This window comes from Monodelphis domestica, chromosome 2 (assembly GCF_027887165.1).
Source record: "Monodelphis domestica isolate mMonDom1 chromosome 2, mMonDom1.pri, whole genome shotgun sequence".
Lineage (NCBI taxonomy): Eukaryota > Metazoa > Chordata > Mammalia > Didelphimorphia > Didelphidae > Monodelphis > Monodelphis domestica.
The window spans coordinates 372,070,518-372,095,257 of NC_077228.1; the positions used below are offsets into that span (position 1 = coordinate 372,070,518).

Sequence of the window (24,740 nt, forward strand, 5' to 3'; positions counted from 1 at the left end):
TTAAACTCCCTGCCTCTATGCCTCTGAAGAAAATTAGAGGCTTCTGGGAGGAAAGGGTTGGAAAGTAAAGGAGGAAGATTCAATCAGAAAGTCACCACTGAACCAGACAATAGCTTGTAGCCATGCTAAGATGTCAAAAGGCTCAGCATGCAGCTCCCAGCTAACTCTTCACTGCCAATCAGGGAAAGAGTGAGAGAGTGTTTGAGGGATGAAAAATCTCAAATATATAGACCTTTCATCCTTATGTCTCCTCCTCTAAATTTCATATCTACCAATCACATTAAAGGCTTTTCCCCCAGGACTGCCCATACTTTTAGTTCTCACCTTCTTTGATTTGATTATATCTTTAGAGTTACTTAACACTTCTTTGTTAAGTTCACTTTTTGTGAGTCATTTGACCTTTTTGTGATTAATTTAACCTTTATAGTTACTTAACACCTTTTTGTATTTGATCTAAAAATAGACTTGGCTTAAAGTTCTAGCTTCACTATCAGTTGAGAACTAAGTACCTTCATTGTACAATCAGGAGATTATAACTTTATCTTCCCCTAAAGTATGGTCTAAGTAGGGTGGAGTAGTTTTTTAAAGTTCACATTCAGTGTATATAGCGTATTTAATATATTTGTAAGCTAAACAAAACTTGCCTCTTACATGTTTATGCTAATTTCAGAAGACATCAAATCTTGAATTCACAAAGAACTCTCTAAAATAATTTTATTTAAGGAAAATCTTGCATGCTTGAGGCACCAACTCTCCCTTGGTGTTGCCAACTTAAATGTTTAGTGTGCTACTCACTGTTCTTTATGGCAAAGAATACAGATCTATGAGAGGGAAAAAAAAAGTTTGAGACCAATACTCCATTGTCGTATCATCTCTCATTAAATGGATCCACAAAGGGGATCATCAGCAACTGAGAGTCAGGCTTTAGGATTGACTTGTGATGGCTGTCTGGCCTCATTGTAGAGTGAATGGGAAGCATTCATCTCTCCCTTCAGCTTTTGCCAGCTTTCCAGCCCCTATCTGTCCCATAGAGCCCTCTCTCTTAATATATTTGACTGAACAAAAGCACTCAAGTTACCTAACAAAGAATAGCACAAAATAAATAAAAAAGGGTCATCTGTCTCATTAAAGAAAATAGATAAATATTTTTTAAAAAGCCAAACAGAGAGATTTTCAGGACCACAAACAAGGATGGGTTAGTTGAGACACAGCTGGAAATTGCAGGAAAGAACTTAGTATGTTTTCATGTATGGAGTAGCTGTATTTCAGGCTAATATTGAATCTTTTCCCATAACTGTCATGCAAGCCATTTCCGTCCCTGAGTAAGGACAGTCATTATTCAGACAAGAGATCTGCCCCATTGACTCATTTCTTTGCAAGCTTTATGTGGCTATGATTTGACACCTCAATGAAGGAGGTATTCACAGATATGATAAACTGCATTCATTTCACATTATCTTCATATTGCATATTTGTTACCATTATTCTTTTAAGATTCAAAATTGAATATTAAAATTTTATTCTAGCTGTAAAGGTTTACACCAAGTGAGAAAGAGGGAGAGAGAGACAGAGAGAAAGGTAATAAAAAGAGACAGAGGTATAGAGAGAAGAAACAGAGAGAAGAGAGAGATGGAGAGGACAAAGAGACAGAGAAAGAGAGGAAGTACAGGAGAGAGACAGAGACAGAGAGATGCTACAAATTAAGTCCTTTTCATCTATCAGTGTTGTATGACCTATCACAGAAGGAAGTATAGAAGCAATCTGTCTGGTCACCAGCTAAGCAAGGGCACAGCATTAACAGGAAAATTTGCTGGGAAAATAGCTTTTTCCTCTGTTTATTGTGTCAAGTGGGAACAGATTAATTTTGTTAATAAGCACAACATCAGGACTTCCCCATATCAATTTCCTAATCCTTTGCTTTCTCTAAACCTCTTCAGTTCTATTGAACATGCTCACCTACTCTTAGCTTTGTAGCCTCAGAACCATGTTAGACCAGAGAGTCTTAGCCTTTTTTGTGCCGTTGGTCCTCTGGGCAGTCTGGTGAAGCTGGCACAATTTTACCAAGAATAATGTTCTTAAATGCATAAAATGAAATTCACAGGATGGCAGGCATTAAGCAAAATATAAAAAGAAAATAAGTTCCCTAAATTAAGGACTCCTGTCTCTTTCACCTCCTCCACCAAATCAAAGTGTAGTCAAGTCTTGTTGATTAATCTCTTGTCTTCCATTCCCATAGCTACTCCCCTAGTTTGGGCCCTTACACTTTTCATTTGGATTATAACCATTTAATTGAGGTCCCTCTCCCTAGCCTTCCTCCTCACCAATCCATTCTCCATGTAGCTACTAAAAATAATCTTTCAAAGTCATCTGGCTATACTATTCTATTCTTCAAAAACCTCAGCGGTTCGCCATGCCATAGGGAATAAAACACAGGCTCCTTGCCCTGGCTTTTAAATCCCTCCAAATCAAGCCCCCAACTACCTTTCCCACTTTATTTCATCCTACCCCACCTCTATGAACTTCATGCTCCAGTAAAACTGGACTGCATCTCTTCTAACCAACATTCCACTCTTCTGCCTTCATGCATATGAATTCACCATTATGGAGGGATTCTTTCCTCTGTTCTGTTTCTAGAAATCCTTGTCAACCTTCAAGACTGAGATCAGGGGCCTTCTTCTCTATGAATCCTTCCCTGGTTGTCCCCCTCCACTTTTTAGGTGTCTCTTCCTTTTCAGTGCTTAACTAGTGTACATGTGTCCCATTAGCATGCAAGCTTTTCCATGTCAAGTACTATTGGATTTTTGTCTTCTAATATAGTATTTTGTACAAAGAAGCTAGGTGGCCAAGTAGATGGAGGGTTTGGCTTGGAGTCAGGAAGATCTGAGTTCAAATTTGGCTTCAGATACTAGCTGTGTGAACATGAGAAGTTGCTTAACCTCTATCTGCCTCAGTTACCCTTCTATAAAATGGGGTTAGTAATAGCACCTACCTTTGAGAATAACATATGCAAAATACTTTGTTTTTAAAAAAAACCTTGAAAGTGCTATTACCCTTATTATATGTATAGGAAGTGTTTAATAAATGTTTGTTGAATTGGATTGAATTGAATTCTGGGAACAGCAAGTATAGTAGGAGACCAGTAGCCACTCTTAGCTGATCAGCAGTAAAAGGAAAGGTGTGAATTTATGAGCCCCTGCTCATAATGACTGCTTCTGAATGGTGGAGGGTTTAACAGGTATTCAACTGATAGCAGAGTGATAGGGGTGATTTTATTGTCCTCAAGAGACTTAGATTTCTCCTTCCCTTGAGTGAGATAGAGAAACCATTCTTTATTATAGTGAGATGCACCTTCCTATCTGCTGGAGAGAAGCCTGACAACTTAAATGCCTTCAAAACTACAACTGATCTTTAGGGACTGGTAATTCTGGTACTTACTTCAGTTTACCAGAGTGCAGAGTTCATTCATTATGTTGCTATGGAGAAGACAGTGGGAAAACACCAAAATGAATTAAGACCTGGCCCTACTTTGTAAGAATTTATAAGTTAGGGTAGAATATTCCATGGATTTGCAAAAGTGAGAAAGGTTAGTAAAGAGAATCCAAGAAAAATGAGTAAGGTTGGTTTAGATCAAGGAGCTGAATGTGGGAGCAAATCTGGGGTGAGTTCTTCTAAGGATAGCCCTGTGAGGATGAATCTGACAGTAAATCTGAAATTGTAAATTGGACTATGGGAAAACAGCAAATGGGAGATAAGCATCAGTGGCCAAAGACTCTAATCAAGCCTCATATGAGTGAGATGTGTAAACTGTTGCTTTATAGTAGGCAAGTAATTTAACCCTTCCAAGCCCCAGTTTCTTCATCTTTAAAATCAAAGTAGATTCAGCTCAATAAAATTTCATTTGTGAAAATGAGGATAGCAGTATTTTCTGCTTATACCTCCCTACTTCGCAGGAATCAAGTGAGATAGCATCTGAAAGTTGCTTAGCCAATACTTGTAAAGTTCTGTGATTTTGCCAGTGGGTTCCCTATTTCCATCAGCAGAGATGGAGAATGGTCTAGGACTTAATATCTGTGTCTGAAAAATTCAGCATCCTTCTGCCTTCTGGTGATGAGGATTTTTAAACTTAGCCAATCTGGTCATAGGAAAGCAGGTATACAATCTATCATGAGACCTGTGCTGGAAGTCTTTCTAAACGGAATGGGATCTGCTAGGATTTACCCACTGATAGTATGTATAGACCTTGAGAATTCAGATTCACCTCCATGCCTTCTGATGAGGCATCCGAAGAGATATTGAAAGTGCTTCTTTAATGGAAGTATTCTAAAACATAAATCTATATGTCAATTATTGTGATTATTACTCAAATATCTGATTCTCCAGCATGTGCCCATTGACACATTTTTCACCTAGAGTCAGTGGAGGCTCATTAGTCACCCACCTGGGAGAAAACCCGAGTATAAACTCAGGAGGGGTTCTGGAAGTCACTGACACTCGGGTTGTCATGATGTAGCCAGAAGAGTCAAGGAACCAGAGAGGAAGTCCTGGTGCTGATGCTTACTAGCTGTGTGTGACCATTACCCAGTCCCTTGAATTCGTTAAACCTCAGTTTCCTCATCTATGAAATAGGACTAATAATAGTACATAAAATACCTGCCTCAGGATTGTACAACAAAGAAGTAATCTATGTACTGTTATGCTTAAGGAGCAAACCTGTGATTTTATTGGAATAAATATATCAATTTATACCAATAAAGGCCAGCACCTTTGCAATTCACAGTCCTAGTTGCCTTGAGTACTATGATGATAGCCAATACATCAGAGGTAGGACTTGAATGCAGCTCTGTCCTTATTTGGAGGCCAGTTCTATCCACCACTACCTTTCATATAAACTGCTATCTTTTTCATAAAGGGAATTTAATAATTGTTGCCCTCCCTACATCATATATTAGCTTAGTTGCCTAGTTAAAGTAAACGTAACAATGTTACTTTTTCCATTTAATCTTTTATTGATGATCAGGGGTGAGAAGTATCCAGCTGAGAATAGTTGTTATTCCTTTGACCAAGTCACTTAATGTCTCTGGACCTCAGAGATAACATGAAGAGGAAGGACTGGAGGTTCTCTAAGACCCTGTCAAGTTCTTACATTGATTCTGTGATTCTAGGCTTTGAAAGGGGTTGGCCTAATGGATAGAGGTCTGGTTTGGAATGCCTGGGTTCATGTTTTGCTTCTGACACATATTTTCTATGGGAGCCTGGGCCAATCCCTTAATGGCTCAGTACTTTAGACAGCTCACTAAAATGATAAGATAGTCAGAAGGTACAGATTTGCATTGGTAGAGGGGAATTTCTTCACCCAAGAATGTCTTATAGCAATGAAACCACAGGCCCAGAAGAAAAAATGCAGATTTTGAACATCAAATAGATAATAAAATCTCTGCTCTAAGGTATGAGACAGAGCTTTTACTGTACGATACAAAATAAAAGCCTAGATTTAGTGGTGATATTTGCAGAAACATAAAAAATGAGATATTATATTTGTGTAGGCTAGAGGGGTAAAGGTATAAGGCAGCTAGGTGACCCAGTGGATAAATCACTAGTCAGAGTCAGAGACCCTAGCCGTGTGACCGCCTGGGTTTCCTTATCTATAAAATGGGGAAAATAATAGCACTTTCCTCCCAGGGTTGTTGTGAGCTTAAACTGAGATGGGAATTTGGAATTCCAAAATTGGAAATCACTTTGCAAAACTCAAAGTGATATTTAAATGCTAGCTTTTGTTCCATGGGGCGATACTTTAAGCTTTCTTCTCCTCTACTATTTATTGAATATTCCTTCATCTATTTTAATGCCCCAAACACCTGTTATTTCCATTAAAAACTGTATATATGACAGGCAGCTAAATGGCAAAGCCCTTTCCTACTATAATGCAACTCAGGGATTTTTATTTGATTTCTTTTTTATGTCCAGAAATGAAAGCAACTCATAATAATAATAATAGGTAAAAAACATTCCTTTGATCTGACAGTAACATTTCTTATGAAAACACTAGGATCACCTCCTCCTTTTGCTATATTTAAAGCAAGTACACAATGCCTTAGCAAGGGTAGAGTTTCTTATGAAGAAGTACAGAAGGAAAACAATTCTCAAGTGCCTCGTGATTTCAGTTATATTTTGGTCCCAAATAGGTTTCATATCTCACCCTGCCAGCAATAAGTACCATAAGTGTTTTCCTTGTCCCTGGACTTCAACATTGATATGGGGTTCTGCTATATCCAGGTGTAGGTATGGCAGCAAATAGTGACCACAACCAGAGGTTCAGGAATCTCCCTGAAGGAGTTCTGTAGTTTGGGAGAGGAAGTTCCCAGGGCTTTTTGTCTACCACTCTAGTGAAGTGGCACGATCCATTCAAAGGGAATTGAGCTCCATCTGTACCACCAGTAAAGAACAGAGAACTTCTCTTTTATTCCCTACAGAGGCCCTTAGGATTATGCTACCAGAGCTAGTCCTGCCTCTCCTTCTATCCTGAATCAAGCATCTACCCTTAGTTCCACCTCTCCGTCAGAAAGATTTCTTTAGCTTTCTTGGGCCAAAGATGAGCCACCATGCATGACTGCTCTCGTTTGGGATTCTTTGCTGTGGTTGCTGCTATGACGAGAGAGGGATGTTTAGTCAAGTCCAAGAGTGGTCTGAGTAATATTGTAGGCCTGCTGACTAGAGCCATGAAAGTCTAATGTTTAAGTGAAAAAGTCAGCAGGGGCAATTCATTGCTGATACAGTTATTGGAGTTTTGAAAACAACTTGCAGAAAAGGAGAACAGACTTTGCCATAGTATTAATATCTACCTTCAAGATTCATTCTGCCATCTAACCAGAGTCTAGAGTAGAACCTGGTTTTAAAGGTCTATACCAGTGAGCTATGGGCAGATTTTAACCATAGGCATGGTGCTGAATTACATATGAAGCCTGGTCTTCCTAAGTTTGGGGGAGTTCAGCAGCAGAAGTTTGGCTATCAGGTGACAACATTTCTTAGCAGTGCATTAAGAGCATCTGCTAAGGAGGAAAGGGGTCAGAGAGAGGCAGCACAGTACACTTGGTGAGATCACTGGCTCTGGATACAGAGGACCTGGGTTCAAATCCCACTTCTTATTCTTGCTACCTGAGTGACCTTGAACAGAGTCACTGAACATACCTACGCCTTTCTTTCCTCTTTAAAGCAGTGGGATTGGACTTTTCTGAGTCCAATTTCTGAGCTTCCTTCTAGCTCCATATCTTTGATTTATATAAAACTGTAGTTTGATGAAGTTATGAATCAAATATAGTAGCAATGATGTAGACATCAATTTAGCTCTTAGGAAGGAGCAGGGTACTATGAAAAGAAAAGTGACACTAGAATAATTCTTATAAAAGAAAGACCTAAATATTTTTTGTAGGAAAGAACGAATATGCATTTGTATGTATGTTGTCTTGGATAAGTCATTTAATTTCCATGGGTCCATCCTCATCTATAAAAGGAGGAAACTGGACGATTTGGTCTGTGAGGTCCCTTCAAACTCTAGAACTATGTCCTATGATTCTTAGGTATTCTCAGACATGATTATTCATAAATGACCTATGGGAAGCAAATATGAACGGAATCCCCCAAACTTTTTTGAAGGCTACCTCTCTATAATCAGCAGTTAAACTAGAAAAATAGTGCATCATGTAATACTCCAAGTCAAGTCAAGTCAAGTCAACAAGCGCCTACTCTAGCCAGGCACTGTGCTAAGCTGTTCCTAGAATAACATCTCTCAAGAGAGACACATCCCTCCCTTATCCTGGTACACAGCAAACCACTCAAAAGATTTTACTGTATCTTTCTAGATCAAACAGCTTTCAAGAGAACTGTACCTGTTTCCAGGAGAGAAGGAACAGGGCATTTTTTGATGACTTTTCTAAGTCCTTAGTGAAGTTTAAAACTTTAGATCATTTAGAAATCCAGAATGCTGTGAGGATTATTTTTGGTGGTGGTGGTGGTGATGGGGTGTGTATGTGTGTGTGACGGTGTGCATGTGGGTGGTGGTGTTGGGTTTCCTTTCACTATGTGTGCTTTCCATTTCCGTGGTTGTGTGATGGATACCAAGCAAATGGTTGTAGGGTGGAATTTCTTTAACTATGTAGTCAGATTAATTGTCAGAAGTTCAGGAACTTTTCAGTGACAGGGGAGTGTGATACAGAGGGGAAAAAATGGAAGATCTAGTAAGAAAAGCTGTAAAAACAAGATAGTTTAAGTTGGAAGAGGCTCTATGATAGTATGTGGGTGGGTGTATAGCACTGTGAGTCTAGAGACCATAACCGTTTGATCCCAGGGCCCTCATCTCACCTGACTGAGTCTCAGTTTTCTCATCTTTAATGTGAGGGTATTAGATTAGATGATCTCTAAAGTCCCTTTGGGGATGTGGCATTTTGTAAAGTTCTTTATTTTTTGTACCCCAATCCACACACTTGCCTCCTAGGAAAGTTTCTAGAACACTGAACATTAGTGGGTGATACTCCAGTATTTTATTTAACCTCATGAATTATGAACTATAAAGACTTAGCTAGTTATTGTGGATAGACAAATTTAAGATCTCTGTAAAAAACCAATTTTGGGGTTCTTTAGAAAAATAACTCATAAGAAACTTACATGTAAAGGGAATAAATTTATTTTTATTTTTAATCAGCAATGTTGACAATATCACCAGGCATCTGGTGTGTATATATGTGTATGCATAGTACATGTATAATAAACACATTCCAGCTTATGAATATTTATGCATAAGATACATATATACCGTGAACATAGACATACAAATGAAAATACACTGGCCCCTGTGTAACTATATGCAAAGTGTGTTTTCAGGCATATGTAACACAACACACTTAAAATGTAAAAGAATTTGCCGAAGTCCTTGAGCCTAATCTAACGTCATTTTTGAGAGGATTGCCCACATAGTAGGTTTGAGGTTCAACACACTTCAGAGTTCATTCATTTAGCAGCAAAGATTCATTGAGCTGTGCCTGTTATGTATTAGGCATTGTGGGGAAACAAAGATAAATGAGACATGGTTCCTACCTTCTAGGAAGCTATAATGTAGAGAGGTGTTTACAGTCTATTTATATGAGCCAAGCATTGCAACAGTTTCATGTATCACTATCCATTGCTTGCTCTAGACAGGCATCAAAAATCCTTCTTTTGTTGCATCCTTTCATTTTTATTTCTAAGCAATTGGATGACCCCAATTGAATCCAATTCAGTTTACGATGCATTTACTAAGTACCTACTATGTGCAACACACTGTGCTAGGTCCTGGGAATACAAAGACAAAAATGAAAAATAGTCTCTACTCTCAAGAAGCTTATATTAGACGTGGAGTCAGGACAGGTTTGCCAATCAGCATATACTTGATATTTTGGGGAGGACGGAGTGAGCACTAACAGCTAAGGGAATCTGGAAAGATTTCCCATAGGAGAGGCAAGTCATGACGGATTTGTAAGCGGCCCAACTTAAGGACACATTTCCTTAAATAGGTCATCCTGATATAGTACATAGTATGTGTAACCCTGTATCATGTGTTATCAGGTCACCCTGACATAGAGTAGGATGAATACTCTGAGTATCAGTTTTACTTGGAACAAAACTTTGGCCAGTTTAAGTTGGTATCTATTGAATCCAGATTTTTAAACACTGAGGAAGAGAGAGTTTTTACACAGCTTGGCCCCTCACACTGTATTTTATTTTATTTCTTTATTTTGTTCTCCTCTACAGTCAACTGTATTGGGCATCAGTAAAGGGCTCAATAAAAGAGGCATCAAATCCAAAATGGGTGGGGGGCACTCATAATTCTTAAAACAAACCAATCTTAAAATAACACCCGAATCCTTCTGTGACCCAAATACTAAGTGGCCTTGTCATTCCCTCTTTCCAATGATTCCATCCTAACTTCCATACATCCCTACAGTGGGAAGCAAAAGCCTTTTTGAGGATGAGCTACGCATAGCAGGGCTTGCAAAATGTGGATTTGTTTCTGAAATGGCAACACAAAAAAACAATGCTCCCAGAGTTCCCAGCGACACCCACCAACATCAGACTAATTTCACTCCATCCAGGAGAAACAATGCATAAAGGTTGTCAGGGCTTGCTAGATGTCTCCTCATCTTCTTTCTCCCCCTTCGTCCATATATCACAACAGGTAGTTCTCAGCTCTCTTTGTGTCAGACATACATTTTATCTGAAAAGACAAGCAGACAGAGCTACCTGCTGCTTACTGTATGGCTTTCCTGTGTTTCTCTTCTTTTTCTTAGTTCACTGGGGCTTATTTAAATAAGCTGGCTTGGGGCCAAGAGCTCATCATTTTAATGCAGTGTAAAATGGAATATGCATAATTATATGCAAGCCATATGTGAGGGAGACAGCTCAGCTGTGAATTTCAGGAGGCTGGGAGAGTGAACAGCTAGGGATTAGATGAGATGAGAGCGGAACAGAGTGCAAGTGTCGCCTAAATGAATGGCTTAATGAGTGTGCTGCTGACACTCCTCCTTTCACCTACTTCTCCCTTTGCTTTAACTCCAAACCCGAAAATGATGTAGATTAGAAGGAAAATACTGTATGCAAACGGTATTGCTAATGGGTTCTGTTAATGTCTCCATTTAAACTTCAGCTTTCTTAATTAACAGCGTAGATCAAAATAACCAGTAACTTTTAATGCAGCTTCTTAATTAAATATTTTTTACTGCATTTGATTGAATACTTCATTGTTCTTGCTAGACCGTCGCTCCTTTCGGATCTTTATTTAAAAATAGAGGGGAAATCAGTTTATCGCTAACCGTGTTATGATGCCAATTATAAGTATGCAAATCTCTTTTCTTATGGCCTTGCTATTAAAACAACAAAAAAGTACATTATCTAGAGAATGCTTGAGCATGTCAAAAAGTTTACACAAGTATGTATGTAATGGAATCCTGAAAATGCTTAATAAAGTCATATGAAACTCCTAAAGTGGCTATGACTTTCAGCTTAATAATTGGATTTTGGTTTGTTTCTGATTGTTTTAAGTTAATTAGAACACAATGAATTTGCATGTTCAGTCTAAGCTATTTAAAGGAAAAAAATCCCAAATTTTGATATCTAAAAGGCGTACTGCGTATTTAAAGAAACTTCTTAATAATGTTGTTATTTCTGGATTCCCGTTTGTTTAATGATCTGAGCTGTTATGCTTTTAGCTTTTTTTTTCTTCCATTATTTGTAAGTCCCTAAATAGGCCATTATATTTCCCTTCAGGCTAGAGATGAAGATGGACATGCTGAAAATTTCCCCCAGCAGCACTATGCTAAGGAAACTCCAAGGCTTGCCTTCAAGAATAACTGCGAACTACTTGTAAGAATAACATACTTACAACAAGTCTAGAATGTTACTTTAGCACAGTGAAAAAAGTTTTTGATAGGATTTGTACATTATTACATGAGTTATGAAATATTAGAGTTTTATCTGTATAGAAGTTCTAAATGCTGATATCGCTTAATAATTATAATATCTCAAATTGTTTGCAAATCTTTTATATCTGATTATAGAGCTTGAATGGCCCAGTTTCATTAGTCTGTTTTGTATGGTAGCTTACAGGCAATCCTTCCCTGAGTAGAAAAGTTAGAAAAATATAGAGACAATAAGTATACAAATATAGATATATATATAGATATATACACACTATATATATATGTGTGTGTGTGTGTGTGTGTGTGTATGTGTGTATGTGTGTGTAGCTTAAAAAAGATCCAGCCCCACTCTCACCTGATAGCGGTATACTATTTTTAGACAAAAGTGTAAAATTTTATTCTGCTAGAGAAAAAAAAAAAGGGTAGCAGAGTTGACACGCAGTACTCCCTTTAGAATTCAACTATTTCTCTACTTTCTTGCCAAATGCAATCAGGCTCTTTCCGTCCTGTTTTTCTGCATAGAAGGAGTCAAAACGAGTAAGCAAAAGCACTGACGAGAAGAATTGAGGATGTTTACAAGTCGTAAGAGAGAGGATATCAGCGGTGAAAAGGACTGTATTCCAAAGGAGGGTTAATTTGCTGTTCATTTGAGCATTTACAGCTAGACAAGATGAAAAGCAAGCAAGAAGGCCTATTATATTTCTATTAAATGAATCTGTTGGGACCTAATGTTCTTGATTAGCTTTTCAAAATGAGTACTCCACAATGAATTTTCTGTTTACCTAAAGTAAACAGGGAATGAATTGTCATTTATTTAAAGAGATTTCAAACACTGCTTTTGAAAATGAAGCTGTTTGATGAATTCAGTTATGTCTTCCCCTAAATTTTCCTTTCTTTTCAACTGCATTTTAAGCACAACATTTGCTCCCAGTGAATGAGAGGGAGAATGCTTAGTTATTATATCCCGAGGTAGTCTAATTTCTGTTTCATTTTTGGCCTAATCCAGTAAAAGCCTGTCTGCCAAATCTCTGCATTAAGAAATCCCACATGCAACGGTCTTTGGACTTCTCTCTGACACCAACTGTTCCATAAAAACAAAGTATCCAAAGAGCAGGAGAAGCACCAAAAAAATACAGTTCTTGCCCATTCTAGCCACAGTGACTATGTTGAAAGAGAGAAACACTTTTTTTTTCTTTTTGGCTCTATGGTCCTATTCAGTTACAACAGCACTACTCATCTGCTGTGTGCTATACTTTGGCTGGTCTGAGGGAAGATTTAATGCTTATAAATGAAATTCTTCTAAAGCCTTATATTTCCTTGAATTTTATCAATGGGACACCGAGTCCTTCCATTCTGCTCTTGTTAATGTATACTCTTTCAAGGAGCAGCTTTTCCCATTCAGCCAAGGTATTTAAAAAGTTTCCCCCATACTTTCTTCTGTACTTGGAGCCATTTGTGCTGGTACTCAAGCGTCAGGGTGATTTTTGGCCAGTTTGGCTCTGATTTAAGGAGGCAACAAAAGCATTTTGACAACTCCCTTTTCTCCCCTACCCCTTTGCTATTGGGAAGATGAGTTGGCCAAGGCCCAGTCTGTGGTCAGTTTGTGTTGGAAGAGGGGGAAAATGAACAGCTTTTTCAGGTATCATTAGCAAAAAGATATGTATAGTGAGGATCATGCTTAAACACTACATCATGTTGTAGTTTATAAAGATTTGGGACTAGTACAATCCTTGACTTTCTGGTTGTTGTTTGATATGCTTTATTTTTGATAGCATATTCCAAGCCTCCTTTTACCCCCATCCCCATAAAAAGGAGGGAAGGCCAAAGAGAAAAACCAGAGAGAGTATTTCTCCAAGGAGTTTTAACTTGTTTTTCATCTGTCACAGGTATGGTGATTCGAGGGCTAGTTATGAAGCCCAGAAAGGTTAATATCTGAAACAAAAAAGACTCATTAGTTCTTAGGATAAATGGGGAGTCCTCAGAGCTTGTTGAATAGGTCTTAGAAGCAAGTCTAATAAGGACTTGGTTGGAGAAGGTTGAGCTCATGGACTCCAGAAGGCTTTCTTTCTAGCACAGTAAGTGTAACTTCTGGTTTAGACAATGCATGAAGGGTTGTCAGGATGGGTCTAGCAGAGAGAGGACTCCATGATTTTTAATTCATCTTGGGCTCCCAGAAGATTCAGAACAGGGGCTTAAGTGGTCAGTATATTGAGCCACAGGCCTTTATTTGAAGTCCTTGGCCCTTAGGTAGATACTACTATATACTACCTTGAAAGGTTGTAGAGTGCTTGGATTTCCCTCATCTAGCTCAATGAAATAATCTATTTTTTTTACCTCTGAGTTTCTTGAAAAAGTAAGAGATTTTAAGTAAGCAGAATGAAAGCAGAAAGAAATCAATGCCCGGATTATACAAGTGTGTATAATCAGAAGGCTCTGACAGCAAAAGCATTGGCTGATATGAAGTCTGCTCTACAGCTGTAGATTTCTTGTAGGGTATTGATTTTTCCATCTAAATCCTAAACTGTGATATGTGCCATCACACTTAATGTACAACACAGATGACTAGATATTTAACTTGGTGGCCAAGATTCTTTAGTCAAGGAGGGTGCAACAGTTTCCTTATGCTTTTAATAATTTTGAATATGAAAGGCTGTCAAGATGAGTGACATTCAATAAAACTTGTGTACTACATCATAGACCACAACCTGATTTGATCCCATTGTCTCCTTTCCCTCACCATCACTGCTGTTAAGTTGTTTTTCAGTTGTGGCCAACTTTTTGTGACCCCACTTGGGGTTTTCTTGGCAAAGATGCTGGAGTGTCATTTCCTTCTCCAGTTCATTTTAAGATAAGGAAACTGAGGCAAACAAGGTTATGTGATTTGCTCGAAGTCAAACAGCTAATAAGTATCCAAGGCTAGATTTGAACTTAGGTCTTCCTGACTTTAGTCCCAACACTGGGTCACTGTCCACTGGGTCATTTAGCTGCCCCTCACTATCATTTGGTGGTATACAAAGATTTATAGAACTAAATCCCCCCAAAACATTAGAGGACAGAAAAAATGTAGATAACTAGAATGGTGACCAGGACTTAGGGTCCTAACATCTCTCAAAGGGACAGTGCTCCCCATTTTCTCAATATTGAAATCTTGTACTATCATCACCAATAGGAGAGTACATGCATATGGCCAGGTAAAAAAGCCTTGATAAAAAGGTATTTTCAGTGTCAGCATCTAGAGGAAGTTCAGAAGGAAGAACATTCAGGGTCAGCCTTATGCGGAGGAAGGGTGATTTGAAAGGGTCCCTATCCCTAAGGATTATTAAATCAAAGAATGTTAGAGCTGGTAGAGACCCTAGATATCCTTGAATCCAATTCCATCACTTCTGTCTGCCACTTAACCATTATAACCTCCTTCCTTTTGGCCTTGAAGACTTTTTAACTTTGTGAGTTCCCTAAAAAAAAAAATGCCCACAATTCTGAGAGGGTTTGTACCTTAAACTTGTTATCACTTAATAGCTTAAGTTGATTAATACATTAGTTGTCAGTGAAAGTAAGACCCTATATAGGTATTTATTTATATACAAGACCTAATTTAGGTATTTATTTATATATAGAGTACACAGAGGATATGGAGAAATATTAGAAAGGAATGTAGGAGGGTACCAAGGTCAATTATGATGACTTCCAAATCTTGGATTTTGAGGACGGGATCATATTGAGGAAAGAGGTGCAAATATGGCAATAATAAATTACCACCTGATATTATGATATTTGAAGTAGAAAAGGAAACAGATCTGAAAAATCTAAATAGGTATTTGTTGAATGAATGTAGGAAGAAAAGCAAGGTAACTCATATAAAAAAAAAAAAGAGCTTTTTTGTTTTCCTTAGTCCTAGATTTCTGAGTCATCATCATCTTAACAAATTAAGAGCCTCATTGATTTCTTTCCAGATTAGCTTGGGTGAGAGGAAGCCTATGGTTGAGTAGAAAATATATAATATATATATGGATATATATTCTATATATGTGTGTGCATATGTGTGACAGGATAGCATAATGGATTCAGAATTGGTCGCAAAGCCAAGTAATACCAGAGTTCAAATTTCTCCTCTGACACATGTTAACTTTTTCACCCTGGGCAAGTCATTTAATTTCTCTCTAAGCAACCCTCTAAGGCTACAAATTGCAGAGAAGGTCTTGATTACCTGCACTGGCAGAGATGCCTCACTTGAGAATTCTTCATACCAAAGAAATCATAGGTTCAGTTTTTATCTATCAATTGATTTGTCCTTCTATCTTCTTATGTACTTCTTCAGGATGTGGAGGCAAAGAGAGAGATGAATCAAAATCTGTTTGGAGGAAGGATGGTTATACAAGTATTGAGGTTTACTATAGCATCTCCCTATTTCTCCTCAAACTGCTTCCTAGTTTCCTCTTTGCCTCAATACCAACATGAGGTACACAAGCATTTATATAAATGAGTTCCAAAAATGCTTGGACAGAAAAAAGTCTCTTCTCTCTCTCTGTCTCTCTCTCGCTGTCTTTCTCTCTCTCTCTCTCTCTCTCTCTCTCTCTCTCTCTCTCTCTCTCTCTCTCTCTCTCTCTCTCTGTCTCTGTCTCTGTCTCTCTGTCTCTCTCTCTCTCTCTGTCTCTCTCTCTCCCTCCCTCCCTCTTTCATTCTCTCTCTCTTCTCTCTCTCTTCCTTCCTCCCTCCCTCTCATTCTCTCTCTCTTCTTCTTCTATTCTCTCTCTCTCCCTCCCTCCCCTTCCCCACCCCCATGTAACAATTGTACTAGACAAAATATTCTTTAGATTCATTCATAACATCAAGGCAATAATTTTAAGTATGTGGCCTTGTGTATCATGGGAAAAAGCAGAAGTGCTAGGCAGTTGATTCATGGAACACTTTTTCTACTCCATTTATTTGTGGAGATAAACAGGAGAATTATTATAGCTAGATTTGGTCAGGAGAATTATTATAAATACAAGATTCTTGACTAGCAGAACAAAAAGCTGAATTCCTAGGAAATTCCTAGAGCTTCTATAGGCTAGCTTAAAAGTCTGCACATCCCATTTCTTCATAAAGGAAATTGATGTTGATTAAATAAGGGAATAATAACTTTGAGATAGTGTATAAGGAGGAGTTATTTGTAAAAAAATTAAATGTCTGTCTATACAATCCTTCTACCATTAGCTCAGCTTTTATAAGTCATGGCAGTTGAGATAACTTAAAAAGAAACCCTGACTTTCAATGGAAATTAATTTACTATTCTAGTGAAGTCTTACCTCTTCCACACTCTCAAGACCCCCAGATCAAGAGATAATTGTCAGGGCAGCTAGGTGGCTCAGTGGATTGAGAGCCAGGTCTAGAGATGGGAGGTGCTAGATTCAAATTTCGCCTCAACCTCTTCCTGGCTCTAGGACCTTAGGCAAGTCACTTAACCCCCATTGCCTAGCCCTTGCTGCTTTCTGACTTGGAGCTAATGCACAGTATTGATTCTAAGATGGAAGGTAAGGGTTAAAAAAAGAGAGAGTGAATTGTAAGACACTTTCTAGTTGTGTAACCTTGGCAAGTCACTTAACTCCAGTAGCTTAGCCCTTACCACTCTTCTGCCTTAGAATCGATATCAATTTTAAGGAAGAAGGTAAGGCTTTTTTTTTTTAATGAAAATGTGCATTGTACTTATTTTTAAAAATAAGATCCAACTGTTTGTTCCCTTTCTACCCCATCGTCTTTGTCCTCTTGTAGCCCAGCAACAGGTCATATCACAATGCTTCCAGGGAAAATTGAAAGTTATAACAATAGACATTGACATCTAGATATTGCTATCAGATTTTCAAAGCTGATGCATTTTCACATGCATCATCTTACTTGATCCTCACAGAAATCTTATTAAGATTGTGCTCTTGACCTATGCCAAGAAAAAGAAATTGTTTTCATCAGTAGGACAGTTACAGTGAGGAAAATCCTTCTACTGATACAGACTAATCTTAGAGTTGTCTAGGCCACTGAGGTTAAGTGGTTTATCCCCCTGGACAGTGACTGTTTGTCTGACAGACACTATATGTTGGAAGCAGGACTTGAACTCTGGGACCTTCCAGGTTGCGAGGCTGACTCTATATCCTCTAGCTGCACTGCTCTTCATAATATTATTATCTCCCTATTTCAGATGAGTAACCTGATACTGTGGTAGATTGAATGACTTGCCTGTTTTTACATAGCTATTAAGTACAGGAGGCAGCATTTGAACCCAGTTTTTTTTCTAACAGTAAAGCCAGTACTCTATTCATGGCAAGGCTTTCTCTTCCTTGCTATGGCACACATGTAAAGAATCATTACAATTTCACTACTGAATTGGGAATTATTGGAAACCAAGTAATTATCTGAAATGCTGAGTGTAGGACCAAAGAATTTCATCTTTAGGTTTGATATATTCTTGAAAGTAAATGTTGCTGGGGCAGCTAGGGAGCACAACAAATAGAGCACCAGGCCTTTAATTGGTAGAACCTGGGTCCAAATTTGGCCTTAGACACTTCCTAGCTGAGTGACCCTGGCCAAGTCACTCAACCCCAATTGCTTAGCCCTTGATGTTCTTCTGTCTTAGAATTGATGATGACAGAATGTAAGTATTAAAAAAAGTAAATGTTGTCATATCTCTTTAATACCGTGATTCTTTAATACTATTGGGCCAATTGGATGACTACTCAACTTTACTTCAAACTATATTAATTTGGTTTTATAGTTCATACTCACCCATCACCCTCCCTCTACTACCCCAAAATGTATCATTCAGCTATAAGTGGAGGTTTTACTAAATTGTATATTGCTCATCAGCTTTCTAAAATAATAATCTTAAGGCCTAGAAGAGGTATACTTGACACAGAAAACCTCAGGGCCCTGTTGCCCTATAAGGACATAAAATATTATATATTTCTTAGCCCGTTGGGGGTTGTCTGAGTACTTTAGCTCTAGACGTCTTTCACTATCATAACTGATTGAGACTTATTTTAGCCCATCACATTAAAACTGTCCCCATGCTCCCACTGTTTGCAGAAATGGATTATTCTGACAAATGGAATCTTTAAGCAAAGACATATGAAACAAAATGATTCCTCATTTTTAACCAAGCCAAAAAAAAAAAAAAAGAATGAATAACTGGTTCCTTGCCAAAAAAAAAAAAATCACTGAGAGTGGCACATTGTCATATTGTAGTGTGCCATGATTTTCATTCATCTATCAATCAAACATTTATTAAGTGCCTGTTGTATGCTAGATGCCATGGTTGGCACTAGAGAAATAAAGACAAAAATAAAATAGTATCTGCCCCCAAGAAAGTTACATCTGATTGGGGAAAACAACTTGTAATTAGCTAATTCCAAATAAATTTTCAATGTAAAAAAGAATAATGTGAGGGTGGGGGCAGAGGGATCAAAATAATGCTTGTATAGCATTGGTACCTGAACTGAGCTTTGAAGAAAGATAAGGGCAATCTCAAAGGAAGAAGACTTTTGCTGAAGGCAGAGGACAGATCTTTTTAGCCACAGTTTCATTCTTACATTTCTCCTTTTGTCTCTCTTGGAATCATTTCAAATTATTACATACCTGCATCTTTTCCCTTTTTCTTTTCTTCACAATCTATTCATCCTTTTGCTCTTTCTCTATTCCCACTCTGCCCACATTTCTTTGATCAGGTTCTCCTTCTCCAGCATCTATTAGTCACCTATGAGAATCATCTCCCTCCACCCCATTTCTGACTTAAATTTTTTTCTTCCCTCTTTTGGATGTAGGCTGGAAGGTGGGAACAAGAGTTTCTCTTTAGCTCAGCCTTCTTGTGTCTTTCCTTGGTTCCTGCCATGGGTCAAAGTCATTTACTCTCAGTGGTTATCTGGGCTAAAACATGGCTTTGCAAGAAGGAGACCTTTTCTGTTTCTCTAGCATCCTATGCCATGTGATAATTGATGTCAATCAGAAAAGGTATATACCAAGAGCTGTGATTGGAACACTTGAGCCCTATCCCTTGAATCCCAGCAGTTATATTAGCCACAAATTGGAATTTGAGATCACATGTATCCAAGCTGAAGATGAGGGCTATATGGCATATGTCTAACAAAACTCCAGAAGAAAAACTCAGGCACAGAAGTTTAGGATATTTGGGCATCTTCCCCAGTTAGATAGCCTTGTCCATTTGAGTGAATTATCACATTTTAGTTTAGGGTAAATCTCTCAGGAACAGTTTTTCAAATAGCCAATTGCCTGGATGTCCAGGGAGAGTAAAGGTGTTTGTTGGCTTTGTGGCTAATGGGAATGTGGACTTGGCTATTTTAACTGGTGCTTTGGGATCAGTCTGTTTCCTGGAAAAAGAATAGATGAGTTAAACAAAACAAAAACACAAGCTGGAAAATGGAGTATATCAATTTTTAAGGCTGTTCTAGAGCATAGTAGGGAGGATGACTTTTCCCAGGTTATAGACGTCCCACTACTAAAAATAATTGAAGGTAATGCCTTCAAGGTTGCAAATGTATTATATGTAGCATTGCATTTGAGTCTTATGACAACCCTGCAAGGTTGGTAGGTGATAGTTATTGTGGTCCCCATTTACAGATGAAGAAACAGGCCACAAGAGGGGAAGTAACTAGACCAACATCCCTTTACCGAGGTAGTAAGTAGTAGCACTCGACCCCAAAGTCATTCTTCTCTAGAATTTTCAGTGCTAGGGATGAGTAATCTTAGAAGCCAACCACGAAGATACTAAATGTACAAAATGAAAATGTAATTCACACAGAAGAGTTCTTTCCACTGCAAACTGATGGATACAATTAGTTCAAGAAGCATTGTTTGAGGCTTCTTTGTCCCTATCATTCTATCCAAGGATTCTAAATTAAGCCAGAAAGAGCAGCTGTAAGGGAGCGTGAGGAAATTCAAGTTCTTCTGAAAGGGGTTGCTGTTTGTTTCTGCAAAGGACTACCAAGGCAGAAGGGATTGTAGGAAAAGCATCCAAATGATGGTTTCCTTTTAATATTAGACGATGAAATGGCAGATGTAGCACTTCAGAAAAATAGGGCTGTGGTGTGCTTGTAAAATATTCTTTCATTGGAATTTAAGCTTTGGTGGGAGTGCGGGTGAGGAGTAGGAGAACATGATTTTCTATCTGAGAGAACCAGAGCATACGTGTGGTAGCTGGCAGTGCTCTCCTCAAGACTTTGATCTGATCAAAGAGACTGAACTTTTCTTTATTTTAAAACCCTTATCGTCCATCTTTGAATCAATACAGTGCCTTGGTTCCAAGGCAGAAGAGGTATAAGGGCTAGGCAATGGGTGTTAAGGGACTTGCCCAGTGCACACACTCAGGAAGTGTTTGAGGTAACATTTGAACCCAGGACATCCTAACTCCAGGCCTGACTCTATCCACTGAGACACCTTGCTGCCCCTGAGACCTAACTTTTCAAACAAAGGCTTTCTTATTGAGGATCACTCAGAGTGAATTGGATTTCTTCTTTCCCTTAATTGTTATTCAGGGAAGCTAGACTAAAGAAATCTTGTCAAGTCATCAATAAGAATTTATTAAGCACTAAATTTGTGTCTTTCTGTGGGCTAGATTCTGGTAGATAGGGTTCCCCACCTACCTTATACCTTCCAGTCTCTAGACAATTTTTTTTTGTTCACATTCAGTCTTTTCAGTAGTATACAACTCGTTGTGACCCCTATTTGGAGTTTTCTTGGCAAAGGTACTAGAATGCTTTGCCATTTCCTTCTCTGGATAAAGAAACTGAGGCAAACAGGGATAAGTGACTTGTCCAAGGTTACAGAGCTAGTGTTTGAAGCCAGAGTTGAACTCAAGAGGATGAGTCTTCCTCTGTCTACTGTGTCACCTAGTTATCCCCCTCCAGAGACAAAAAATATATATATATATATATATAAAATAACAAGGAGAATATGCTTCCTAGAGTTTCCAAGAGAATCATGGAATTTTAGGAGTTGGAAGGAATCTTGGCATCCATCTAGCTTAACCTATACCTGAAAAAAAGTTTTCATTAGTGCATACCAGATACTCATTCAGCTTCTGCTTGAAGATTTCTAAGAAAGGAAGAAAGGAGGGAAGGAATCATTTATATAATGTCTACTACATGCCAGGCATACTGTGCTAAACTCTTTACACATATTACCTCATTTGATCCTTACCTGGGAGGTGAGTGCTGTTATTATTGCCTTTTTACAGTTTAGGAAACTGAGGTAGTCAGGGGTTAATTGGCTTGCTTAGGTTCAGACAGCCAGTAAAGGTCTGAGGCCAAATTTGAACTCAGGACTTCCTGACTCAAGCCCCAACCTTCTACCTACCAGGGGAGAGAAGTATAAAAGGGAATCCATTATTCATTCCCAAAGTGCTATTCCACTTTTGAATAGCTCTGATTGGAAGGAAGGTCTATCTTCCTTGTACTGGACCTAAATGTACATCATTGTTATGTTCATCTTTGCTCCTACTTCTACTCTGTGGAACCCAATAGAACAAGTCAAATTCTTCTTCCACTTGATAGTTCTTTCAAATATTTGAATAACTATTATATTCCCCAAAAGTCTTCTCTTCTTCAGGCTAACCATCCCCAGTACCTTCAACTCAAGGGGTCATATGCCAATTAAAAAAGAAAATCTAGAAGAGCTATGAATTTTCAGCATAAATATGTATGAGTAACCAGCCAGAACTAAACACTATATGCTGTCACACATTTCATTTATAGCTAGAAAAAGAAGTTAAGGAAAATATGTTGACAGGAAAAGGGTAAGAAAAGGGAAAAAACCCCACATTTTGAAGGGAGTGGAATGACATTGGTAAATCAAAAGAAGGGCAAAAGAAAATGGGAGGTGGGAGGAAGAGAGAATTTAAAAAAAGAAGCCCACAAGGGGCAGCTAGGTGGCTCAGGGATAAAAGAGGCATTCTGAAGATGGGAAGTCATAGGTTCAAATCTGGCCTCAGATATTTCCTAGCTATGTGATGCTGAGCAAGTCACTTAACCATTTAACCCACACAACTGTTATCATTCTTCTTCCTTGGAGCCAATATTTGATATTGATTCTAAGACAGAAGGTAAAGGTTTTTAAAAAAATGAAGCCAACAATATAGAGAATCAAGGTTATACTATATGGAAATATCCTTGATGGGTCTAGTAAATCAATTTCATGAATTTCAAGGATCTTAAAACTGCATTTTTAATCTGTTTCTTTAGCTTGAAGCTTCTTTGATAGTTCAGAAATTGAGATCTTTCCATTGGAGCTGCTTCCTTTATCTGTGTATTAGAATTCCCCTCTAGGGTTGGCTTCCCAGTTCTTTCATTTCCTCCTCTTCCTCCTCCTATCTCCCTCTATTGTTCTAGGTACAGCAATCAGGCCTTGTTAGAAGAAAATCACAGGTAAAAAATACTCAGCTATGTTTATGTTTTTGGATTACTCTTCTACCTTAGTGAACCCTGATCATCTCAGTAGATTTAGCACATTTTATCAATAGTTCATTTCTCTCTGGTATTTGTGACAGTCTATGCCTCCAGAGCAAAGTGGAGAATTTGAAGCAACTATCTAGATAGTCTAGTTCTAAAAACCTAGAACCACCTTTGCTAGAACTATCTGGAAATTATCTATAACTTAGGGTCAGCTAGGTGGCTCAGTGGATTGAGAGTCAGGTCTAGAGACTAGAGGTCCTGGGTTCAAATCTTTTTTCAGACATTTCCTAGTTACGTGATCCTGGGCAAGTCATTTAACCCCTATTACCTAGCCCTTACCACTCTTATACCTTGGATTTCAATACACAGTATAAATTCTAAGACAGAATGTAAGGGTTAAAAAAATTTCCTATATCTCTCTAATTCATATCAAATTTCCATGATCATTTTTCTTCAAATCACAAAATCAAAATGGTAGAACATTATTGATATTCTTCTTACTAAAGTGGTAGCTAGATGTCTCAGTGGATAGAATGCTAGACCTTGAGTCAGGAAGACCTGGGTTCAAAGAAAGCCTAAAACACTTATTAGCTGTATGATCTTGAGCAAGTCACTTAATCTCTGTTTGCCTTTATGCACTAGAGAAGGAAATGGCAAACTACTCCAGATTCTTTGCCAAGAAAATTCCACGGGCAGTGTTGGTGTGCTATAGTCTATAGCATAATGAAGAGTCAGGCATGACTGAAGAACAATTTACTAAAGTAGCGACACTGTGGTGGAGTAGACCTAAAGTCAGAGGACTTGTGTTCAAATCCTGATCCTGCTACTTAATCCTTAATCTTCACTATGTCATCTGTAAAATGGGAGGGCTAGGCAACAAGGCAAATCAATGTAATTTCTAGCATGAAATCTATGATTTTGAAATTATGAATCTTTATGAGCATTATGGGAAACCATTATTATCAACTCATACAGGACTGCAATGTATGCTAAGGAACATAAACAATAAATATAATAAGTCCCTCTACTTATGGGACTTCAAAGCCATGTTTGGAGTACTAATTAGTATATAGTACAAGTTATGAAGTGCCCCTTTGAGTGTGGAACTAAATATTCTGTTGTACAGTCTTAATGTACAATCTAATCATACAATCTTAATGTGTTTCCTTTTAAATGGGAAATTTGGATAAAATTCTGTAGGAGTGCACTGAAGTCTTGTGGAGCTCATGCTCCATTGTATAAGACCTCATTTCTCTGAGTCTAAGATTTTGGAAGGTTAAGGAAGTTACAGACAGATTTTCATTTGAAAATTATCCCAATAACTCAGGGCCTACCTAATATACATTCACCTCAGTTTTTTTTGGGTAATTTGATGGATGTGGGTTGCTTGGCTTTTTTTGTGTCTGTTTGTTTGATTCTGTGAGCTCTTAAGAAGATCACAATTTAAACTTTTCTGATCTGATTTATCCAGATGATCCAGATTAATGGGCCCTGCCATGAAGAATTGAAAAAAAAAATCTTGTACCTAAGTTATCAGGAAAAAAAACAAAACCCTCTCATAATGTTTATTGGAGATGGGATTTTGTCTTTGCAATTTTATAAATGTAGCATATTCCTATTTGATTATTTTCATTGTTTATTCTTTGTGAGACTAGATGGCCATTTATTAGTTTCTCCCTTTTTTTGTTTCTTTTTGTGTATATATATCATCCACATATATGTATGTGAAGGCACAAGTCACAAGTATGTAAGTTTATAAAATACATATGAGAACACAATATATATCACATGCATTTATGGACACGGTTACCTTAGTTTCCTCATCTGTAAACTAAGCTAGAGATGGCAATGGCAAACTACTCCGGTA

The 24,740-nt window shown here is 38.0% G+C and overlaps 1 protein-coding gene across 3 annotated transcripts in view; it reads left to right on the forward strand.

Moving 5' to 3' along the window:
- The window catches only part of SOBP (sine oculis binding protein homolog), a 216,220-nt gene that overhangs the window by 122,157 nt on the left and 69,323 nt on the right, over positions 1-24,740 (forward strand). For 2 of the 3 annotated variants that reach the window (NM_001104532.1, XM_016428847.2), the window contains 1 exon segment: positions 11,293-11,388. The exons of the other annotated variant lie outside the window; for it this stretch is intronic. In NM_001104532.1, coding sequence (NP_001098002.1) covers positions 11,293-11,388 — 96 coding nt within the window. 3 annotated transcript variants of the gene reach the window in all.